Raw genomic sequence first — 24,236 nt, 5'->3', positions numbered from 1 at the left:
TCCATATTTGCTTTCCGAGGTCCTCTCCAGTGATGCGATTTTTAGAGTAGCCCTTGTGGTATAGCATACAAAGCCTTTGCAGTCAGAAGAACTGAGCTCTGTCTGCAGGCGTGCACCTCACCAGCAGGGTGAGCTCTGGGCAGATTGCATCTGTCTGAGGGAAGGCCAGCTTCCTTCTCGGTAAGAGGTACCTGGAGGGGACACCTGGGTGGCGCAGTGGGTTAAAGCCTCTGCCTTTGGCTCAGGTCATGATCTCAGGGTCCTGGGATCGAGCCCCACATCGGGCTCTCTGCTCAGCGGGGAGCCTGCTTCCCCTTCTCTCTCTGCCTGTCTCTCTGCCTACCTGTGATCTCTCTCTCTCTCTGTCAAATAAATAAATAAAATCTTAAAAAAAAAAAAAAGAGGTACCTGGAGATCTCCCCACTACCTGCCTCTTCAGGTCATGGGGGTGGGGTGGTGGAACAGGATGGCATATGCAAAAACTTGATGGACTGTAACTTGCCCAGCAATTGCTGCAGTTTGTCGGCTGCGGCTATAGACACAGAAACACGTGGAGAGTGAAGTGACAGGCGTGCCCTGGAGCTTCACCTGGGTTCAGGAGTCCAACACCCGCAAAGTGGAGATGGATCCAAGGATGGGCTTGGCGACTAAGGCTTCAGTCTCGCAGTCTCTCATGGAGCTGTGAGCCGGTCCTGACAGTAATTCCCTTACAGGTGACGGCAGAGCTGGATGCCTGGAATGAGGACCTGCTCCGGCAGATGAATGACTTCAACACGGAGGATCTGACGCTGGCCGAGCAGCGGCTGCAGCGCCACACGGAGCGGAAGCTAGCCATGAACAACATGACCTTCGAGGTCATCCAGCAAGGGCAAGATCTGCACCAGTACATCATGGAGGTCCAGGCCTCAGGTGGGTGAGCTCCCCCATCCTCCTCCTCGCGACAGGGAGACAATGAAAACAAGCATGCCAGCCTGACTCCAGCCGGCACGGCCACTCTGCTCGTCCGCTTTATTCCCCCAGACACGGGGACAGAGTTGTTTGCCACTTTAAAGAAAACTGATGCGTGAGAACTGGAATCACTTGTCCGAGATTGCCCAGTTAGGCTCTGGTAGAGAGGAGGATAGGGCCAGGGTCTCCTGGTGCTGTGCAGAGAATGGGGAAAACAAATTTGCCCAGACTCAGAAAAAACGGCCTCCAGAAACAAACAGGCAGGCTCCAGAAGCAGCCAGCCTGCTGTGTGAATTGTATTCAAACCTGTAGATGTTTGCTCTTCAACCCCCCAGCCCCCTCTCCTGTCTCCACCCCCAGGGCGGCTCCTGGTCTCCAGTTCAGGCCTCTCAAAAAGCCCCCTACCTTTATTTTTTTTAAATCACTGGTCTGTGTGTGTTAGAAGTGCTGATAAAAATTTATGCAGGGTCATAGAATTTTATAACTTTCAAGAAACCATGGCGGAGTCACCCAGATTTCACTTCTTTTCATGTTCAAGCTTTGTGCAATGTCTCTCCAGCAAATGCATAAACCCTTCCTGGGACACCTAGTGCTCTCCACAATGGCCTTTGTTATTAGAACCAGAGAGAGCCATGGCAGTCCCATGATAGTTCAGATGGGTCCAGATAGTTCAGAGGACAAGAAGTCACTCACAGGAATACATGCCAGTAGAGTACTGGGACACAATCTCTACACCCCGCCCTGCCGTCGGCCTGCCCCTCCAGCCCCGGGTCCTCCTTGCCTCTGGTTCTTGACCCTCCGGGAAGAGGCAGACGGGGGTTCAAGCCATCAGCTCTTAAAAACACAGTTGGCCATGTCCCTGTTGACTCTGAAGGATATTTAGAATCATGAAGATTCCCAGCAGATGTTAGCCCCCAAACGGGACTATAGGGGACAGTGTTTGTTTTAAGGACCTGAAAGAATAAATAACAGCTCTCAAAGAGACTTCTAACTCTAACTGGAAGAAAGACAGTCTGGTAAATTCTGTTTGCCTGCTCAGCATCGTCCTTCCATGATTCTTTGTTTGTGTTGCGAACAGCTGCAGCTGCCCAGGCTTGTTTACGCAGTATAGTCCAGGAAGGACCGTTCCCACTGCAGTCTCTCGGGGTCGGGGCAGCGGGGGCACTGGGAGCTCTTTTAAAAATGGCAGTGCCAGGCCCCAAGCCCAGAGATCCTGACTTAACCACATCTGAATGGGAGTTGGGCATCAGCCGAAAAACCTCGGGCGATCCACGGTACAGCCAGTGCTGAGAACCCCAGGCAAGTTTAAAAGTCTACAGAACCTGCCAGCTCAGAATCTCTTGGGGTGGGGCGCAACAGGCTGTGTTTCTGCCAAGCCCTCCAGGGGGTGCTGGTGCACGACGAATCTAGGATCTACTCAAAGTGAGGGCCCCCGGACCAGCAGCACCAGCATCGCTTAAGAGCCTGTTAGAAAGGTGGAGGAATCCCAGCCCTCATCCCAGATTTACAAATCTGAATCTGTGTGTTAACAAAATCTCCAGGGAAATCATGTGCCCGCGAAAGTTTGAGACACATGCTTGGCAATGGCTTGTACATCTTCAGGGTTTTATTAGGGAAGGAGGGGGAACCATGATCCTTTCTCTACAGCTGAGAACCTTACTTGGACTCAGGGTTTCACGGTAGAGCTTACGCTCCTGAGACTCACAATAGCTGGCTCCCAGCTAAGGCTAGGAACCATGAGAGAATGTGCAAGACCTGGGAGAGAGGCTGGGACAGAGAGGCCTTGCAGGGGTGCTCAACCTTCATCCCTCAGTATTGATGCATCAGGCAGGAGGGGAAGCTGGTCTGCTGGAAACTGCGGCACTTTGTACCCGGGTGCTGGTGTGACCCAGGCAAGCCCCGCTCTGTCCCAAGAGCCAGGTATCCATGGTAACGGAAAGCCAACCAGGAGCTGGCAGTCCCTCAAGACGGCCTGTGACTGTGGGTTAGCAGTGCTTGGCAGCCTCCTGCACCTTGTGGGCTGAATGGGTGAAAACACCCCCAGCAGATGAGCTGCCCACACCCAGTGTCCTGATCTAGAAATGGGCTTTGTCAAAAGAGACTTGATGGGACTCTTGAGCCCTCTGTGCTGGGACTGGCTGTTCCCCTGCTTCTACCCCAGCTAGCCGGGGGTAGCTGTTCAGCTGGCATAGTCCAGGAGGCTTCGAAGGGAATGCATCTGGGGCTTTCAGGGACGCTCACTTCCTGTCTGCTGCTGAATATTGGGTCCTGCTAAGGAGGCCCCTACCTTGTCTCTGGCTCGAAGGGAGAGCAGGCTTCTGCTGGAGCTGAGGTGTGGGGTGGAGGTTGAGGGTGGGCCCAGTGGGGCAGGGTCTTGTCCCTGGGGGGTTGAGGAATGTAGGACTTCAGAGACCCCTAACTGAGGCAGCAAATGTCTTAGTCATTGATGATATGTGTCTAATAAACTATATTTGAATTCAAGGTAAAGTAAGCTGCTGTCTTAGAAAAAAGACAATCAACAAAATTAAGCTTTTGGTTGGTGTTTAGCCCTCTGTGATGAATTAATGAAGGGCTTATGCTTTGATTTGGTAGGACTAAATGAAAGTAGGGAAGTGCCACACACTTATTTTCAGGTGTGCAATTTGTGACATTGGGGCAGGTCCCACTAAATCCCTCTGGTGTGCCAGTGGCTCTAACCAAAGCAAACCCTTTGCTCAAGTCAGCACTAGCCTTAGGAACAGAAGGCAAAACAGGAACACTTGCTCCACTTGCTCATCATTCTCTCCAAGCTGTAGCATTTTCTATTTCGGCCAGGAGGTGGGAGTGGGGAGGGGCCAGGTTTTGCTGGAAAGAGTCAAATTGGAGAAGACACGCTGGCTGAAGTCAAGGTCCAGTTCCACCATCAGCTAGCAGCCTGCCTTTGGAAAGTTCCCGTTCTTTCTCCTTAGACCTTTCTTCTTCTGTCTAGTGTGGGAGGTGGGCCTGGATTCCTACAGCCCCCTCTAGTTCGTGCTTGCCATGATGAGTCAGCCTACCCACCCCCAGTGGCTAGGCCGCAGGTCTCTCCAGTGCAGTCTGACCATGTAACTATTCCATGTGGCCTGAGGAATCAGAAGAGCCGCCCATCTCGTGGATGTGTTGCTTTTGTGGTCTAATCAAAGCACCAAGCTTTCTTTATGCAAGGTTTTTAAATGAAAATCTTTGGGATCTGTGGCAATGATACTTAAAGTTTTTACTGTGTTGGGAAGAACCCAGCCCTAGCATTTGAAAATAAGTAAAAAATAAATGAAGTTTGGTATGAATCCTTCTTCTTGAGCATAGAGCTCAGAGTATGGCTGGGAGGGGAACAGTGCCTGGCTTGGGACCCAACCACACCCTCCCTGCCCAGTCTTTCCAAGCCTCACCTTCCCCTAGAAGATGGCAGTCGTAAGAATACCCAGATCACAGGGTCATCATGACGATGCAGGGCAATAATGCGTGAGCATGGTAAGGGCTCAAGAAAGCTTGGTATCTGTGATTTGTTACAATTGTATTCTAGCTCGCACTGCCTTCTCCTGCAGCCATGTGTCCTTGTAGCTTCTCCAGCAGCGTGAGGACAGGACTCTTTCTTCATTCTCTTTCCATACCCAGCATCTGGCAGAGTGCTGATGTCTGGTACATTGCATGTTTTCAGTAAGAGTATTTGCTTAGTTAATGGAGTGAACATCAATGTGGTGGAACAGATGTAGGAAAAAATAAGGGGCCACAAATAATTTCACTTGCATCATAAAAGGAGAGAAAGTGTTTTTCCAAAATGGAAGCTACTCTGGGGTTCATGGGAATGTGGATCTGATGGGAGCTGAGTGGAAGGGAAGAGAGTGTAGATGTGCAACAGGAGTTCTCGGTCTGGCTGCAGATTCAGAATCGCCTGCAGAACTTATAAGGACCAAGGTCTGGGCCCCACCCTTCAGGGTGTCTTGCTTAATTGGTCTGGAATGGACCCAGATTTTTTTTTTTTTTTTAACTTCCCAGATGATTCTGTTGTACATCCAGGCTTGAGAATGCCGATCTAAAAACCCGATTAGAGGATTTTGTCATTTCTGAACCGGGTGTTACATTGAGGGAGTGGCCCAGAATGAGGAGTGAGGAGGGGAGGGCTAGTCTCTCACTGAGGCAGGCTGATATGAAGGCACAAAGAACGCCTCCAGGTAGCATAGGCGGGAATAGCTAGATCTTACCCTAGACCATAGCCACCTCTCTCTCCTTGAGGGAGTTAAAGTGGTACCCTCAGCCTGGCAGCAGAGGAAAGTACAGTGACATTACTAGCTGTAGCCTTGAGCCATAAACAAACACAGTGCCAACCATTCTGCTGACCGAGTATAGCATAAAGAGTATCTCTGTCCCTGGGTTGCTGGCCATGGTACCACCTTACCCAGTGGTTTCCCATCTTGGTTGCATGTTGAATCACTCTGGGAACTTTAAGACTTCCTGGTGCCTGGGTCCCACCCTCAGAGAGTCTCCTGTTACTGCTCTGGGGTATGGCCAAGGACATGATGATTTTTAAAGTTCTGTAGATCTAATGTGAGCCAAGATTGAGAGCATTGGTCTAAGACCACCCAGACCACCACAGTTGCTAATGATGTACAATGAGCAAGTCCATAAATACCTCATGGTACAATTTTATATTTACATTTTTACAAGCCATTTTGCAGTTCTATTAGTAATCAATAACGAATATGTTGTAAAAAGTAGAAACATGGATATTTTGAGCCTACTAAATGCCCAGAACTGTATGTACCTAATCTCACTATGTCCTACGACACCCCAGAAACCATCGTTGGAATTGTCCTTACCCAAGCTCAGAGAAGATATAGAGCCCAGAGATTCACTGTTAATGGGGCAGAACATCAATTCAAACCTAAGTCTGTCCTTTCCCAGAGCTCGCACGTGCTTTCCACCACAGCGTGTGACCTGAGCCCTTCCCTGCAGAGGCCAGGTGTTCACCAGAAGACCTTCTCTGTTGGGTGTTATGAGCCAAGCACTGTGTTGGTGCTGAGGATACGGAGATACAGAAGGTGTGTGGCCCTGGCACCAAGGGAGCCTGCATTCCTGCGTGAACAGGGACAAGTTAATAAGGAACCACCCTGAACAGGAATGTTCTGAGGGAACGAAGCATACAGAACATTGTGGAACACATCAGTACAACTTGCCCGAAAGACACCGACACACTATCTCCCTCTTTGATGGAAAGAGCATACACATCTTGCTGGATTTCTGAGAGCCCCTAGGAAAACAGGACTGGGAATAGACTGAGAACAGTAATGTGAACACAAGCAAATTGATGGGTATTTACTAGTTAATGCGATTTGACTGGGACTTGCGTCAACGTGTGTGGGCAGTGGGAGGGAGGAGTGAATTTCCATCTTCCTAGGTGCCATTTTGGGTTCCTCCCATTCCCTCCCTCCACAGCACGACATGCAGTTGAGAGCAGAAGTGCAGTAGGCGTTGTCTTCCCCCATTTTATTTCCTGTGTTCATCCCCCATGAAACAGTACCAAGGGAGGTAGATGCATGCGAAGGCCTGGAGTCTCGGGGCAGGCTGAGAGTCGGCTGGGGGTGGTGTCCTCTGCAAGTGCTGGCCCCTTTGACAAGCTTACTGGCTTAGAGAGCCCATTTACATGCGAGGTGGCAGAGGTGAGCTGCGGGCTTCCCAGAAAAAGACACTTTGCCCAAGCTCAGCATACTAAACACCAGAGATGCCTGCGGAATGAAAAGGAGCTGGAGAAAACCTGCATTGTGGCTGAAAGCAGGGAAGAGCTTCTGCCCCCTCAGATGGAGCTTGAATTACATTTCCAGAAAAGAACTATGGTAGTCAAGGGTCTTCTCACTATTCTGGGCACTGCAGAGATAGAAATTTTTGTATTTCTTCTTATTTTTTATTTCAGTCAAGGAGATGCTCTACCTTGTCCCCTTGGTAATTGAAAATAGGAACCGGAGGGAGCTGACTGCCAAAAGAACAAGCTGTTCTCCTCTGTCTCCCACAGATATTTCAGGAGCTGGGATTTGGAATTATGAAACTGGTAGAAAAAAATAAACATGAAAAGATACTGAAATTATTACCATGTAACACCAGAAGTTTTTTCCACTCTTCCATATTGTCCTTACATAAAACACTATTTTTGCATCTAGAAATGAATTTCCCTTGCATGCGTACACTCTCCTTACACTCCCCCAGCTGTATCCGGCAGGTGTGTTGGTGGTGGTGATGAGTTTCTGATGATGTGAGTCAGAGTGTTGGGGAAGTCTCCCAGAGGGGACTTATTTTTAGGTGACTATACCCTGAGATTGGCAGGCTCCTTGGGGTGTGATCCCCATGGAAATACATTACCCTTTGGGAATTTTAGTCCCATCCCTGTTGATGGTTGGGTCCCTGTTTGTCAGTGTCAGGAGCACAGCTGCACCTGGTCATAGATGACAGGATGGGGAGTCAGGGAAATGATCCGGACTGAACTGAGAAGCTGCAGAGCCAGGTGGAGTCAGAGATCAGAAGGAGGCAAGCAATCCAGACTTAGGATTTTTGCAAAGCTATGGGTCTGGGCGAGGTTGAATCAGTCAGAACAAGAAACAATACAGCAAATTACCATTTTCATCAAGTTGGAGACAGATAGCAACCAAGAGGGCATGAACGCAAGAAGGCAGAGAGTTGAGAGCTGAAGAGTCAAGAATCAGGAAAGCCATGGGCCTATATGTACGATGTCATGTGACGGAGGCTCCATATGCATTATCTCATTTAATCCTCCCAGTGAGCTCCTGAGCAGGGAGTTCATGAGGTAGGCAGGTATGTAAAATTGTTTATTTCAGGAGGAAGGCAAAGCTTCTGACGGCTTAGATAACTTGCCCATGTCCAGGATTCTGACTCAGGGCTGGCTCCAAAGCTAGCACACTCCTCACATACCCTACAGGAGCTAAGGTAGGAGTCAAATTCAAGCCACTAGCAGACAAGAAGGCCTTTGATAACCAAGGCAGTCCCCTCACTCCGAAACACAGATATGTTTGAGAAAGGCTGCTCTAATCCTGCTGGTGACGATGGATAGATACAAGCATCAGCTCGCTGGAGAGAAAGTGTGTGTGTGTCCACACCGGTGTGTTGGGAGAGGCATATAGGACAAGTTAGGAAGGGGCGCCTGGGTGGCTCAGTCGGTTGAGCGTCTGACTCTTGGTTTTGGCTCAGGTTGTGATCTCAGGGTCATGAGGCTGAGCCCTGTGTTGGGCTCCGTGCTCAATATGGAATCTGCTGGAGATTCTCTCTCCCTCTCCCCTCCCCCTGCACGCTCGCTTGCTCTCTCTCTCTCTCTCAAATAAATAAATCAGTCTTTAAAAAAAAGAAAAAGGCAGGTAGAGAGGGGGATGGACAAAGAATGGAGCCATGGCTTCCACCTGGTGGATATTGACTTGCGGTCCCATCACAGGTCAGACAGTGGGCAGTTAATTAATGCTGGGCGACGTATCCATAAACATTGGGAGCTCCTGCCAGCGGCTGACTGGCTTATTCATTGTTTTGAAAAAGCAGAAGAATGGTGAGCAAACTCTCCTTGTGTGGGTGCACGTTTAACATGGTTTCTGTAAATGGAGAAGCACTCAGTACCCCTGCGGTATTGCTGGGGTGTGTTTATCAGCAGTGTTTGCCTGTGTTGAAGAAATGTATGAGAGCTAGCATGTATTTCTAAGAGTTGCTTTTTTTTAGGGGGCATGAGTAGTCAGTTACTAAAATCCCCCTGCCCAGAGATTCTCATCAGAACAAACTTGCCATCTGAGTATAAATTGCATCAGACCAGCTAAGTGAGTGTGCCTTTGGCAGAAGCTCCTGAGACAGGTCATTTTTGGTTTTGTTTCGTATTTCCCAATATGGTCCAGAGCCTTGCTTGTGAATATTATAGGTGTTAGCAAATCCCCCAGCAGGGACTGCCGAGGGCTTTCTTCTCTGGGGTGGACTCCCAGAGAACCACCTCTCTCCATAACCCCAGCTTATCCCAGGCAAAGGATCAGAGCATCCAAAAGAGGTGGCATGGTTTGGACACCCTGAACAAAATTCCATTCTCACATTGTCCAGCTTCCCAGAGGGATGTGTAAAGGCAGGAGGGCACTGCTCCTGGCTGTTTCTGCATTCCTGCTTTCCTGTGCATCTTGCAGGAAATAGGGTCTTGGTCCTACTACCTCGTTTCTCCTTGTTTCCTTTTTTTTTTTTTTTTTTTTTTTTAAATCAGGAATTGAGTTAATCTGTGAGAAAGACATCGATCTGGCAGCCCAGGTGCAAGAGCTACTGGAGTTCCTTCATGAGAAGCAACACGAATTGGAGCTCAACGCAGAGCAGACCCATAAGCGACTGGAACAGTGCCTCCAGCTGCGGCACCTGCAGGCCGAGGTCAAACAGGTGAGCCTGGCCCCTCCACTGTCCACCCTCGGTCTGGGCTCCCCTTGGGCCCCGGGCCTGCTCCTGGTGTGGGGAGAAGGTGTGCAGAGTCACCGGTGTCACTGTAACTTGGAAATGGGTAAGTGAAGGAGTGGTGGTTGGGATTCTGAAAGCGAGGCTGCTGTCTGTTGCATCTAAAACCAGATCTGATGGTACAAGGTGCAAACTACAAATGCGTCCTTTTTCTCTCCTAACAATCTAACGAGAGCATTTGGAGCTTTCCAAAGTTGTCCTCAGTCACTGAGCCTCTTCTCTTCCTTTCCGTCCTCCCGCCTGACACACAGTTTGTGTGAAACGCAAATCCTTGTCAAATCCATGTCAATAAACATGGTCAGGGTTTAGAGCCCCGTTGGTTAACGTGGGGCGCCTGAGTCTTCATGCAGGGCCTGACACGTAGTTGAGAGTCAGTGGGGGCAGTTTCCCCCATTCTTTTCAATATGCAGGGGCAGCTTATAAGAAAATTGTCTTGCCCTATTAAAGTCAATTTAAGAAAGAGAAGATTTTGTTATCTGTATGAGATGTTGTACTAGCCATTTTACCAAAGGACTTACCCAGGTCTCTAGGAACCTCTAGGAAAACACATGAACCAATGATGCATTTAAAAATATTACATATTTATATTATGAATAGGCTAAATTTTAATTATCAGCATAATGAATGGAGATTTTTTAAAAATTTACACAGTGGTATTGAAGAAATACAAATATATGATAGTTAAATTTATTGAGTGCTGGGAACCTTTTACACCCATCTCTCCATCAAGCCTCACAACCATTCTCTGAAGCAGGTCTTATTCCCGATTTACAGATGAGGCCACTGAAGCTTAGAGATGTCACCAGACAATGGTCACAGGGAGCAAAGAGCATGTCACCACCCTCTACTGGTCTAGGAGGGCTTCCTGGCAGGGGGGGGTTCCATAGCACTTCCGTGATAGTCCCTTCTGCTCCATACTCTTTCAAGCAATCCAGACCCCTGCTCCCTGAAGGCAGAGCCCCACCCAAAAATCCCAAGCCAAGAAACTTTTTCCTATTAAGCATTTTTTCTTAGGTACTGTGGCTATTACATGTCTTATTTAACTCTATTAATTTGGAACAGGGGACAAAAACACCATATTTTATTTAATCATTGCTCTTCTCTTATATTCCGAGTATTTCTTGTTAATGCCTCGGTCTTCGCTATTATACTGTTATTTATTATAATGGGCAAAACTGTCCTCTCTACTCCACTTCTCCCAATCAGTGCTCAGCCAGAACCCGCACCCACTGTGCTAAAGGTCTGTCCTCAGCATGGGTGAGATTACTGAGCACCGAAGCAGGCTGGATCACCGAGCTGCCATCTAGACTGCTCTCTGTGTAATTACACTGGGATCGCACCCAAATCTCTGGAGAGACATGGTGGGAATCCCATGAGCGGTGATGAGTATACGAATTCTGAGACTCTTGGTAATAAGGATTGTACTTACTTTTTTTTTTTTTTCAAAGATTTTATTTATTTATTTGTTAGAGAAAGAGAGAGAGAGCATGAGCACAGGCAGACAGAGTGGTAGGCAGAGGCAGAGGGAGAAGCAGGCTCCCCGCTGAGCAAGGAGCCCGATGTGGGACTCGATCCCAGGACGCTGGGATCATGACCTGAGCCGAAGGCAGCCGCTTAACCAACTGAGCCACCCAGGTGTCTCAGGATTGTACTTACTTTTTAGATGAGAAGTTCTTTCTCACTTATAATCTCATTTTAAGAGAAGAGACCCATGGGGAAAAGGGGCGTATGTTTATTTTATAGGTGGGAAACAGGTAGCACAGGATTGGTGCTCCCAGGCCTGCTGACTTGTTAGCTGGAATTTGAGCCTGTGCTTCCTTTATCAATAGTCACACAGGGCCTCTCCTGGGCCCCACTCCTGCCTGAGGGCTCTAGGAGAAATAGAAAGAAGCCCTCTAGCAGGGCATAGGCTGGGATATTCCTGGCCTTCACAGCACCACCTCTGAGAAGATAGCATGCCCTGTGCCTGGTAGAAAGGGTAGCCCCTACCTGATGGGTCAGAGCAGGCTCCAACAGGTCACAGGAGCCCTCCGCTGCTCATGTACTCTTACTCCTGCCTGCTGAAGCGGGCAGGAGGGATCATCTGAACAAAACAAATAAAAGGAAAATCATTCCTATTTGACTGTGAAATGAAATAGATTCTTTTGTTCCTGGTTTTTAATTTTTATATTTAATTTTGTTCCAACATTAGTAGTAAAGTCAACTCCCGAATCATGTTCTTCTTGACTGGCGTGAAAATGGAAATGATTTTTTTATCCTCTGAGTATACATTCTGTATAGGGTGAGGAGTTGGAGTGATGATAGGTAGGTTGTCAAATAGGGAAGTAGGTTGACTATGTACAAATACTCCAGGCTTGACGGAAATCTGAGTACATTCCTATGCAATGTTTCTTGAGTTGGAGGACGGAAAATTTCTCTGCAGAAGAAAGTTGCTTCTCCCCACCATGGTGAGGATGACACATGTGGGATTGTAGTTCAAACCCATACTGGGCTGCTTGAGTCAGTCTGCAGGAAACCTGCGAAGGCGTTTGTGAAGGACAGCGGCCTTGGGAGGTGCCAAGGGATTTTGCTGCTTTGTTAAGCCACCATGCCTCATTAGGTGAACTTGTTTTCCTTGTCAGTGTAGGGCTCGCTCTTTCAGGAGTCGTCTGATCCAGTTTCAGAGAAGGCATTTGTGTTTTGATGGAAGTTTGTGGAGCAGGAAATATTGATTTGGAAGCTGTTGACACTTGGAAAGAGGGAGTTAATTTAGATGTCAGTATTGATCAGCAGAGCTAAATTTAGACACAAGCTTGAGAGTTTCTTTTTTGAATATACTAAAAAAAAAAAAAAGAAAGAAAGAAAAAGGACATCTTAATTGAAATGCCATTAATGGGGATGGAAAGAGAGAGAACAATGTGCTGCTTCACAGTTGGGCATTAGAGCCCATAGACGAGAGGTTTAAATTTGACTGTAGTGTAGTTATACCACCATTATGTTAAACTGAGGCTTTGAGGGGAGATGATGCCACAGATGTCAGACTGAAAATTATTGTTGGGGTTGAGAACAAATGAAATTATTTAATTATTTAATGTTCTTTTGGGGTTACATAGGACTCTCTATCTTAGATCGATGGCCCAGACACCTCTGGAGAAATGCTGACTGTTTAAGGGAATTCACTCCCCTGATTACAGCCCATGGTCTGGGACCCTAGACCACTCAGATGCCCCCTTTCTTCTAGAAAAATAGTTCAGATCACTCCCCAGCCCCACAGAATGCTCTGACTTTTTTCCAGGAAAATTACTACTCTGGCGAAGATGACCTCACATTTATTAGATAATCCAAGAAGATGCATGAAACTAAATGAATTTCCATATGTATTCCTGCAGAACAGGGTCTTTAGCAGAAAATAAGTCAAAATGGATTTGTAAGCTAATGGGGCTCTAAGATATAGGAAAAGAAATCATACTTATTTGTCTACTAAAGACACTGACTTAAATTACCCTTGTGGGCCAAGTAAAGCCAAAATTTGCTTACGATTAAAATGAACAGTGAACACAAAGGAGGGAGTATTATCCTGTCAAGAATACTGCTCTGTTAAGTTCTCTGTGCTGTTCATAAAGGCAGAAAGGAATCGGGGTTGATCCAGGGAGAGATGACCAAAGGGATGAGCATTTGTTTCAAAACGGAGAAAATTAAGAAGACCCATGGTCACAGTCTATAAAACCAGGAAGGACGATTGCATAGACTCTCATACACTGTGAATCTTTAGAACTAAGTAGTGCTGGAAACATGCCAGGCTCCAAGATACCCTCTGAGAGACCGGCCATTTCTCCTGTGGCCAGAGTTTCAGAAAAGACTGTGCCTTGTGGTAAGTCATCAGCAACAGCAGGTCTTACAGTCAGAGGCCTTGAGGGTCTCCTCATAGCTCTATTGTCAGCATGACCTAGAGAAAACACAGCCATATACAAGCAGCTTCCCAGCCTGCCGGTTACAAGGGACAGCCCTCCTCGCTTAGATGGCGTCATCATTTGTGGACATCCATATCCAGTCTTCTCACTGGGGGTGGCCCCTGCTTCCTTGGCCTGAGGAAACAGTAGGTCCCCATTGTCAGTTCACGCATTCAGTTCAGACTGAGCTGAATTCTTAAGCAGCTCCTGAGTCCCCGAGCAGCAATCAGCAATACTCCTTGGGTCCCTCATTTTTATAGACCTGACTTTCTCTGATAGCCTGTGGTTGTAGGGCGTGTGTCTTAATTTTGGAAGAAGTGTGGAATGTGAGGATTCAAAGTGACCCTTAAAGGTCATCTTACCTATAGGTAAATTGTTGCCTAAGATAACTGATCAACATAAAATATTCATATTATGCGTTACATTTTATGGTTTGCAGAACACTTTCACATGATGTTTCTGAGACCATACAGGATTAGTAAAAACATTTTACCATTTTTATTACAATATTTCCTCTACTCCCTTGCACTCATTTGGATGCTCATAGCATAAATAACCAGTTTTATGAACCGGAAAAATAAAGGATGACAGAAATAGAAAATTATACCAACAAGAGTTGTCAGATGATCAGACAACAGAGAATGATGCTAACAAAACCACATCACATCAGAATACGGCAGTAAGCACTACAGATTCTGGAACAAAAGTCAGTAGCCCTAGCCTTTTTTCCTTCTCACTGTGAGAGGAGTAAATGAAGAATCATAGCATTACCTAGCTTTGCTCCAAAACCAAAAATCACCACCTCTACCATCACCAGCCTTTCTGTCTTACTGCATGCTGCATCTACCCTGCTGGAAGAAGGGAAGGCACTATCATCTGAACTTTGCAGATGAGAAAACTGAGGCCCAGAGGCTTAGCTAGTTTTGCCAGGTAGTAAAAAAGCCAGGTGTTTCTTCACTGTGCCCATCCTGCTGGGACAGACTCAGTTATAGGGATTAGTCCCACCCCTGAACCTAAGCCATGGTATAGAAACATGCCTTTTTACCTTCCTAAAATAAAAACTCCTGCTTTAGATGACTGGAATGCCTTTATAAACAGCATTTGGGAAATAAAAATGAACAAGCATATCAAGAATATGGCATGACTTAAAGAAAGACATAGAGACTGAAGCCTATGATATCTAAATGGAAAGCTAGTGTATGGAGATCTCCACCACCATAGCTGTAACTGATGTTTCCAGTTGGCTGAAACTAGAGAGGAACAGATGCCAGCAAGACTCAGGAAGCCCAGAGGGAGTCAAATTGCCCCTCAAATGTTGATTTGTAATGCACACAAAGTAAATGTTTCTGTGACACCCTCAAATGAATCTTGAACCAAGCAAAATGCAGTGAATCATGGCAGAAGGACTTGCATAGTTCAAAGTATACATTGTGAGCTCCATTTTCCAAAGAGCGGAAGCATTTGGGCATACCGTCCATGTATGCGTGTACCCAAACTTACAGGCAGCTTTTGGAAGTCATTAGCACCTCTAGCCAGCCAGCCCCAGCACACCACTGGCATCAGAGACTTCACACATACACTCCGAGCCGTTAGATCTGCCACTAATTGCTTTACAGATTTGGCATCTCATCCATGATCTGCCAGACTGGCCATGAATTAACATCTCAATCCGAACAGCCCAGCTTCAGCAGGAATTTCGCCCCACCGTTACCCATGTACAATATGCCATCAGTCATATTCTGCCTAAGGAGGAAATTTGAGAAATGTTTGTGAGGATTATGGAATAGGAGAGACCAGGCTTAGTATTTTTCTAATTATTTAGCATGAAGAAGTTGAGAGGAGGAAAAAAAAATCTGCAAAAATCTGAAACAGATTGTGGTATCTTCTCCTTTCCTTGAAGTAACAGATGGATGATATTTACTGATCTTGAAATTTCAGAAGAATTTTTATCTCCTCTCCAAGCAAACTCTTAGACTCCCTAATAAAGAAAATATTTAGTAATTTTCTGGTGACCAGACACAAGGTGTATTTTCAAGGCCTGATTCTTCCAGTGTGATTATTTGCACTTGACTCGAGATCTTAGCTGGAGAGTTGCCACATGCCCATTTCACCTAGGACTATCTAGACTGTTTCCGCTGTTTCTCCTTCTATTCTAATATTCCCTAGCTGAACTTTCTTTCCCCCAGTATTAATAAAGGTCATCTAGAAATTTTACTTAGCCTAGCCATTGCCTCTAGATAATTTAAATCAATTATAACTTATTCCCCTTTTTTCTAATGATCCGGTGTATGGATTATTGGTGCTGTTTTCCTTCTCCTTCCTCCTCCCTTTGGGTTGTTTATCTGTCAGAGCTCAAATGTGTCTCTTCTTAACTATCTTGTAAGGCACAGAAGGTTGGACCCACCATTCAGGTGTAATTTGGGTATTGTCTATAGATAATTGTTCCCTTTTTCAAAAACATTACTGCGTACTTAGCATTTATAAGGCACTGTGCTAGGCACTGTGTGAGATGGAAGCATGACTTATACTGCCCTAGTCTTCCAGAAGTTTACATCTGGGGGGAAGAGGTATGGTGGGATGTTGAAATGTAGGTCAAAACCACTGAACAAGGCGGTCTGTGGTGAGTCACAAAGGTGGTATGGTGTGGGGGTACTGGGTGAGGGAGAGCTGTTTCTTTTCTTTTTTTTTTTTTTTTATATTTGAGTTTATTCTTCATTTAACTTTTAAAACACTACTATAGTTGAATATTAAAACAAAAACAATAGCAAGTAGTGAGCTATGATTATAGTCCTTCACTCATTCACTACTGCACATAAAATGCCAGCAGTGTTATTCACTGGCCCCATTAAGAGGTCTGACACTGAACACCACCCCTGGGATGATGTTCATCATCCTCATATGCTTCCCCATTGTAATGGCGCCGTCTTTCCTGATTTGGATCAAAGTCCACCAGTTCTACCTGGTCCATTTCATCAGTCTCTTCTACTTCCTTCCTCTCAGGTAGGAGTTTTTCCAGCAAAGAGAGTTTATCAGGAGACAGAAAGCCATTCTCAGGAAAGTTTACCTTAAATTCGATGATGAGGCGATCCTTCTCATATGGCCTACGATAAATTGGCATGCCTTCATTTAGCACACACTTGATATCTCCATGCTTGACAATTTGACCTGGATGAGAGGTGATGACAGTGGTTCGGTTGTCCAGAGTAGATATTGGCTTTTGGAAACCGCACAGTGCTTCAACCAGCTGTATGTCCATACACATGAAAAGGTCTTCTCCTCGCCGAGTAAAAACAGCATGGTCCTTCTGATCTAAAACAATGATAATATCTCCTGGTTCCAGTCCTGGTTCTTGGTCTCCTTCACCATGGAATGTTATCTTCTGGCCATCTTTCATGCCTTTGTCAATATGAACTTCTAGAATCTTCTTCTCTCGAACTATCTTCCTTCCATTGCAGCTTTTACATCTATCTTTAGGACTGATCCGTTCCCCATGGCCCTGGCACTCCATGCACACAGACTGAATTTGCTGAACCATTCCAGGTCCTATCTGATGAATTCTTATTTGCATTCCAGTACCTCGGCAATTGGGACAACACTCAACTGCTCCTTTCTTACCACCTCGGCCTTCACATTTATCGCAAATCACATTCTTTTGCAGAGCTAGTTTTCTTGTTGCACCATTATATAAATCTTCTAAGGTTACTGAGAGCTGATGCACAACATTTTTACCTCTCCTTTCTCTCTGCATTCTTCCTCCTCCTCCAAAAAACATATCAAAGATGTCCATGGGGGAGCCAAAACCACCACCAGCTCCACCTTCTTTAATTGCCTGTTCACCTCCTTTGTCATATAATTCCCTTTTCTTTGCATCAGAGAGTACTTCATAAGCTTGAGAAATCTGTTTAAACTTCTCTCCTTCATTTGGATTCTTATCAGGGTGGTACTTCAAGGCCAGTTTCCTCTAGGCCTTTTTCAGTTCTTCTTGGGTGGCATTGGGTTTGACCCCCAAAACATCATAGTAAGTGGTTTCTTTCACCATTTTCTACAGCCGGTGAGAGGGCCGAGGCCGATGTGGGGGAGCGGGAAGGAGCGCGTTGCTGGGCGCAGCTCGGGTAGCCGCCGCTCCTCCGCGTCTCACCGAGCGTTCTGGAAAGTTCCCGGGAGAGCTGTTTCTAATGGGAGTAACTGGGTTTGGAAGATTTCAAGTGGTTGGCATCTGAACTGGGTTTTTAAAGAGAGAAAAGAATGCCAATATATGGAATTTATTTACTTAAACCATTCTACATTCTAGCAAGAACTTTAGAAATGTACATACAATACAATCAGATAATGTTTAAATTAAATGGGTAAGGAAATTGGAACAGAGAGGTAATAAGGGTGGAAAGGAATATATGTAGCTAAGAATGAGGTTGATACTTACAGTAAGTGGCTTATGGCACAAAATGCCAGGTTAGAGGGCAGAGATGAACATTTTAATTATCCAGAGCCTTCCTGTCCTCTCGCCAAGTGCAGTCAGAAGATAGCAAGGTCTGACTTAATGACCCATCAGAGAAAGCCACAGCTCTGGGGAGGTTGCAAAAGCCATTCATCTGTGTTCTTGTCCTGACTCCCCAGGTCCTGGGATGGATCCGCAATGGGGAGTCAATGCTCAATGCCAGCCTGGTCAATGCCAGCTCTTTGTCCGAAGCAGAGCAGCTGCAGCGGGAACACGAGCAGTTCCAACTAGCAATCGAGGTAACACCCAAATCTGACTCCTCTGGCCTCCCTTCCCCTTTCTGCTCTGCACCCCGGGCAGGTGGATTCCTTGTGCTGTGGACATTCCTTTAGGTAGTGAAGCCCTTACTCTTTCTAGTTAAGTGGTCCAGGAAGCCTCCCTGTTACCCAGGAACTGATGAGGAAGCAAACGCAGGAGTTCACCAACCCCAAGGGGGCCTCCTATTGAAAGATGAATGTTCACAGCACAAAAGTGCATCTTGGTTACTTATTGGCACATTTACCCATAAGGCCCCTGGTATACTGAGTACTTGGACATTGTGAACTATGCACCATGTGAGACATGTGAAGCCAGAAGGTTAGAAGTCACTTCTAGTTGAGGAGCCCTTGAGGGTAAACAACTACAAAAGCCATTAATATGTTAGCATTCCATTTTAAAACATTTGATTTCTATGTAATATATAGATTTCATTGTCAGTTTCTGCCTTTTAATGAGAACAATGAGCTTTGGAGTAGGTTGCACTAGATAGCTTGCTTCCCTGAAAATAGTTGTTCAGTACCACTGATCGAAGCCACATTTCAGGAATAAACTGAAACCAGAAGTTCACCAACTGACACTTGTTCTAAAGGCTATTTTAAAATAAAATACCTCTTCCCATAATCTAACTTTTGTCATCTTGCTTTAAATAATACCTTTAATTATCCTTTCTACTAGAACATTTTTCTTCCCAAAGAGACTTGAGCTGATTGCTTTAGAGGGGTATGGGGAAAGGAGCAGGAAATGGGACATGGGAACCATATTAAAAATAAAGTAAGTTCAGTACCAGTGGGAACAGAGAGAAACCTTCAAAGTCATTCATTACTTGTGGTTCTGTTTAAAACTCAACCCACTTTTGAATGTGTAGGAAATGTGAAGTGTTATCTTCTAAAAGAATGATTGTTAAGGAGAATTTTTCATAACAATGATAAAATTTTAACTCTTCATGCCTATGTCTTTAATACAATAATCAGTTGATTACTAGCCATTTTTAAACTATTATAGATTGATTACTAGGAACCATCTTGTATGTGTAAACATAGCATTAACATAAATGGCATGTTTCTATAAGATGCCTGCTATCTTCTAGGAAGCGTTACTAATAGTGGTTTACAAATCCCAGTGGCCGGGGATTTGAGATTTTAAAACAGACTATATATTGCACACACAGTGTGGGCAAATCATTTTCTTTCTTTGGGAGGGGGTGCAAATCATTTTCTAAGAAGGAACTCAGCAGAGGAGAGAGGCTTTATTATCATCAGCTGCCTCTGTCTCAGTTTACTGGCATACACAAATATAAAAGCATTAAGATCTATTCACCACCAAGGAAATATCTGGATTGGGGTAACAATTGAGAATCAGGCACACAGTGGTCAAAGCCCCATAGAGAGGCAGCATGAACAAAGTTTGGGCAGATAGACTGGGGGTGTGGCATGAAGCTGTGAGGGTGTGTGGCAGAGAGAAGACCACTGTTGGCCACACCCCCTCGTTTATCTCAAATGTGAAGGTAATTAACTTTCCTGTCCCATAAGCAAATGTTAGGTCAATAAAACCAAGTATCATGATGTACTAGAGCATTTCAGCGAGTGAGTGGGAATAGTGGGTGTATGCATTAGCAGTCTTAGCACCATGACCAAATCCTACCACTTGCATAAGCAGGATGTATTAATTTGTAAAAGTGCTGTTTCACCCATAGGGAATAGAAGCTTACTAAGCATGTATGTCCCTAATCACATTGGTGCAACTTGATCAAATATTCTTGGAATTGATATTGAGATCCCGTGAGGCCCCTGTTGAGTATATGTCTATGGTCTGAAGAGGAGATGGCAGAGCAGATAGGATTTCCAAAAGATCAAGGTAATGGAGGGTAGGCAGGTCTACAGCATAGCGAAAAGAATGAACTTCAAATATGCTTCTTCTCCAGCTGGCCTTGTGCTTCTCTCGAAAAGAGTTGGTTTAAACCAGGTTCTGCATCAAGGGAAAGATATGCCAGGGAAGATTTATGCAATTTGAAAGGGATCTAACTAGTCTAGTTTAACTTGGCCCATTTTGGTGGTCATTACTTACTGGAGGCCTTCCTAGAGATTGCTGATAGAGGACATAATTTAACTTCTTGGACTCTAAGAAAAAATCCTCGGTTCCATAAGGGAAAACAAAATAGCTATGGGAAGGATGACTAGATAATTTATTGTTAAAACTGAGATACTTCTAAGAGGGAAGAAGGGAATCATTAACAACTCAGCTAGAAAAATAGGCACATACTAGAACTATCGTGGGCAGACTAGGATGTCTGCTCACCCTAGCTTGGGTGGACTTTTTGGTTTAAAGGTTGCATTTATTTTTTTTTAAGATTTTATTTATTTGTTTGACAGAGAGATAGAGAGCACAAGTAGGGAGAGCAGCAGGCAGAAGGAGAGGGAGAAGCAGGCTCTCCACTGAGCAGGGAGCCCAATGCTTGATCCCAGGATGCTAGAATCATGACCTGAGCTGAAGGCAGCCGCTTAATTGACTGAACCACCCAGGCACCCCGGTTTAAAGGCTTTAGTCTCCCCAAAGAAGGTCAGAATTTTTACCTCAAGTATTCTGAGTTTTAGGAAGATAGAACCATTTAGAACAGAGAACAGCACATAGCACCCAGAAACATAGCTTTATCAACAAACCCAAATTATTTTTTGTTAGTATGCAAAATGGTTTGGCTGATGTGTCTTCAAGAACTGTGACTATCAAAGAGACAAGCTCAGTTTTGAAATCAACTTTATTTGAAATCCTCTTATGTATTTTAAACATAAGCATTATGGCAGAATAAGTAGTTAGAACTGGATAATAAATTCAATTGATTTGGTTTAATTTTCTTCCATGTACTCCTACATTAACATCATGTATTAACATCCTTGGTAATCCATGTCTTAAAGATATAACACTCAATAGGATTAGATAATAGTAGAAATAAATGCATAATAATGACTCAGGCTTATCAAAGCAAAGACTATGTCATATGCATAAAAGTTTGTCATTTGGAAATTAAAGGGGATGGAGTTCCAAGGACTATCAGATGAAAATGAGTTTCAGAATAAGGAAGAGGATTTATTACATAGTCTAAATTATAGGACAATTAGAGTTGGTCCTTCACTCCCAGAGAAAAAGACATAATCATGGGGTTTTGATGACAATTATATGCTGGTTTCATATACTGAGGAGAAGCCAGTTAATTATCATAATCACTAATGTTCATTTGGTGAACCCTTCCTCTGTGGGAAGCTCTGCAGATACCATTCTAACTCTGGAGATTAAATAATGTGGTGTGATAGGGTGGAAATGAGCACAGGAATAGTCAAAACTGAATCTTATCCCTAGTATCATCACCCCCTTGGTTGTATGTTTGGGGGTAGGTCACTCAGGCAGCCTCAGCCTCAGGTTTGTAACTTATGAAGTGGGAATAATAACATCCACCTTGTCGTGGTGTTGTAAGAACTCAAAAAAAAAAATATGCATAAGCACAAGGCCAGGTAACCTTGGATAAATGATAGTTATTAAAGTGATGTTTAAAGTCATGTTTGCCTTGAGAATCAGCCAAATATATTAAATGAGTCATACAGGAGTGCAGGAAAGAGTAGTTTTTAGTGAGTCTCCAGCTGTCCAAAAGGATTTTTTTTGTATAACATTTAAAAAATTGTTAATTCCACTGTAGTTAACATACAGTGCCATATTAGTGGCAGTTATGTGATACAGTGAGGCAGCAATTCTCTGCGTTACTCAGTGTTCATCATGATAGGTGTACTCTTTAATCTTCTCTTAAAGGAGACCAGACTTGAGGTGAGTCTCAAAGGACAACTGGAACATAGATGGGGAGAGAGGAAGGGGTGTTCACTAAAAGACAGGAAGAATGAAGGCAGCAAAAATAAGCTCACTCTGGTGAGCGCTGTGAATTGTGTAAGACTGATGAATCACAGACCTGTACCCCTGAAACAAATAATACAGTATATGTTAATAAAAACAAAACAAAACAAAAAGACCTGCTCTAACAATTCTCAGGGTTGATGTGAATCTAATTAGACAATAGATATTAAAGTACTCCTCTAAGTAAAAATTAAAAAAAAATAAGCCAGGGTGTGTTTGCAGAGGGTTTTTTTTAAGGAAGTAGTAGATGATAATGTTATGGAAGTCGTTCAAGACTACATTGGGAGGAGATTTTAAGGACATCCTTCAAAGTTTGGACTTAATTTTATAGCAGTGGAAGAATGACTGAAGGCTTTTGAATTGAGAGAAGGGAATGATGTTTAAGCACAAAATTAGAGTTTTGGAGCCAGAAGAAAGTTAGGGGTCACTTCACCCAAGCACTTCCTATTACGGAGAACCAACTGATGTGTTGGAAATGTAAGGGATGGGTTTGATGGATTCGAAGTGGAAGGCAAGGAGGCTAGCTCTGGGACTACCATGGAAGTCCAGGTATGCAGTGGGTTGGACTGGGACTTGGGGTGAGGAATAGCAGTCCAGAATGATGTCCAGATTATAAACCCAGGTGACAACAAGAAGGGCACCATCAACACCAATGGTAGACTGCCATGGGAAGATACTTCCAGAGGGAGGGATTTCATTTTAATGTGGAATTTGAGAAGATGTCTGGGAGGAAGCGGGATGCTCTAGTTGAGTGGGCAAGCCATTTGCATTCACTGACGAGCCTTCCTCCTCTCTCCAGGAAGACCTGTCACTTCTTTTACTAAGAACGCATCTTTGTAAGTGGCTAACGTGGGGCAGGCAGCTAGAGCAATTGAATCAGTACTGCTGGCTTGGAGTGAGAAATATGGTGGGCAGCTCACCCTCACCCCCAAAGACAGTTAAAGATGAGGGTCCCATGTAGCGTGAGAGATGAATACTGGGCGACATCTACATAAAGGAAGTAATAGCAGCCATGGGTATAGATAAGAGTTCCACAGAAGTGAACAAAAACCAAGAATGCACCTTGGGGTACCCCTCTATTTAAGAGACAGGAGAAGAAAATGGTGCCAATAAGTAAAACAGACAAAGAAATCAGGAATTTGTGGAGGATCACTCTGACCTGAAAAGTAAACCTGAGTTTACTTTTTTTTTTTTTATTTTAAAGTTTACTTTTTCTAACCATGTTCAACATTTAGGAACTCAAATTCTGATCTGATCATCACTATCGAGGGCTGACTTAGTGGAGAAACAAGGGAGTAAAGGAGTCTAGGTTGCTAGAGGCAGTCACGCTATCATAACGAACACTGAGTACAGATTCCAGAGACAGGGAAGGGAAGCCAGGAGATAGGTGACAGATGGGGTGGGGTGGGGTGTTTATAAACAGGACTGTGCAGACTGCAGTCTAGGATGGGGGTGAAGGGAACTGGGTGGTGTAGGGGTGAAAGGGAGGGAAATTGCACTCACGCAGGGAGTGCCAAATGGATCAGCTCTTGGGAACTATCCCAGCACTGCTGCCAGAGAAGAAGGACAGAAGTAATTCTAGAGTAAATTACTGGGCCACTAGCTGTCCCTTTTCACCAGGAGCTGAGCTATACTTTCCTAAGCATGCAGAGGCCAAGTCAGCCCTGCACCATTGAGTTAAAGTGATCCTCGCAGTTGAGGTTGGTATAATATTAAGTCTTTGAAGTCCTATGTTTCAACCACATCCATACTTTATTTTAGTAAATTTTAATCCCTTTTGGCTCTCTATCTCTGCCATCCAGTCCTCCAGCCTGGTCTCCCCCTCCACCCTGCAGTTAATGGGAACTCCAAGAATGCAAACCACATTTGGCTTGAATAAGAAAATAAACCTTCCACTGTATATATCTCTATACATTATCCTAAAGGCAAACATAAGTAATGTAATAATGTAGGGATTACACATTGAGCTGAATTATGTACTATGCTGTTCTGTTCCCTTCGTGGGATAGCTAAGGAATGGTGAGATGCTACTCTTAGGCTTTATTAACCTGCCCAGTCCTTCTACTGGAATTCTTTTCAGCTAATGTTTAAAATGATTGCATTGTTGGCTGAACTTTGTATTATGTGGAGTTTTTTCTTACATTTGACCTGTGAAGTGGAGCTATAGCAGTAATCTCCTTGAAAACTCTTAACTACAGTGAACAATTTTATGATTAGATTGAAAAGAAAAA

General features: G+C 44.7%; 2 protein-coding genes across 23 annotated transcripts in view; one reads left to right on the top strand and one right to left on the bottom strand.

Moving 5' to 3' along the window:
- The window catches only part of KALRN (kalirin RhoGEF kinase), a 658,233-nt gene that overhangs the window by 362,190 nt on the left and 271,807 nt on the right, over window positions 1-24,236 (top strand). For all 22 annotated transcript variants that reach the window (XM_032869462.1, XM_032869460.1, XM_032869458.1 and 19 more), the window contains exons 14-16: window positions 714-909; window positions 9,191-9,357; window positions 17,973-18,092. In XM_032869462.1, coding sequence (XP_032725353.1) covers window positions 714-909; window positions 9,191-9,357; window positions 17,973-18,092 — 483 coding nt within the window. The remainder of the gene's footprint in view (window positions 1-713; window positions 910-9,190; window positions 9,358-17,972; window positions 18,093-24,236) is intronic.
- LOC116874655 (dnaJ homolog subfamily A member 1-like) lies at window positions 16,038-17,511 on the bottom strand. The gene has a single exon (XM_032869484.1). It carries the CDS (start codon window positions 17,143-17,145, stop codon window positions 16,204-16,206), a length of 942 nt encoding a protein of 313 aa, XP_032725375.1. The 5' UTR covers window positions 17,146-17,511; the 3' UTR covers window positions 16,038-16,203.

This window comes from Lontra canadensis, unplaced genomic scaffold (genome assembly GCF_010015895.1).
Source record: "Lontra canadensis isolate GAN:19392208 unplaced genomic scaffold, GSC_riverotter_1.0 scaffold38, whole genome shotgun sequence".
Lineage (NCBI taxonomy): Eukaryota > Metazoa > Chordata > Mammalia > Carnivora > Mustelidae > Lontra > Lontra canadensis.
This window is presented reverse-complemented; position numbering and strand designations above follow the sequence as displayed.

Coding starts and splice junctions, on each gene's coding strand:
- LOC116874655 (XM_032869484.1), bottom strand. CDS start 17,145: ATGGACATCTTTGATATGTTTTTTGGAGGAGGAGGAAGAATGCAGAGA.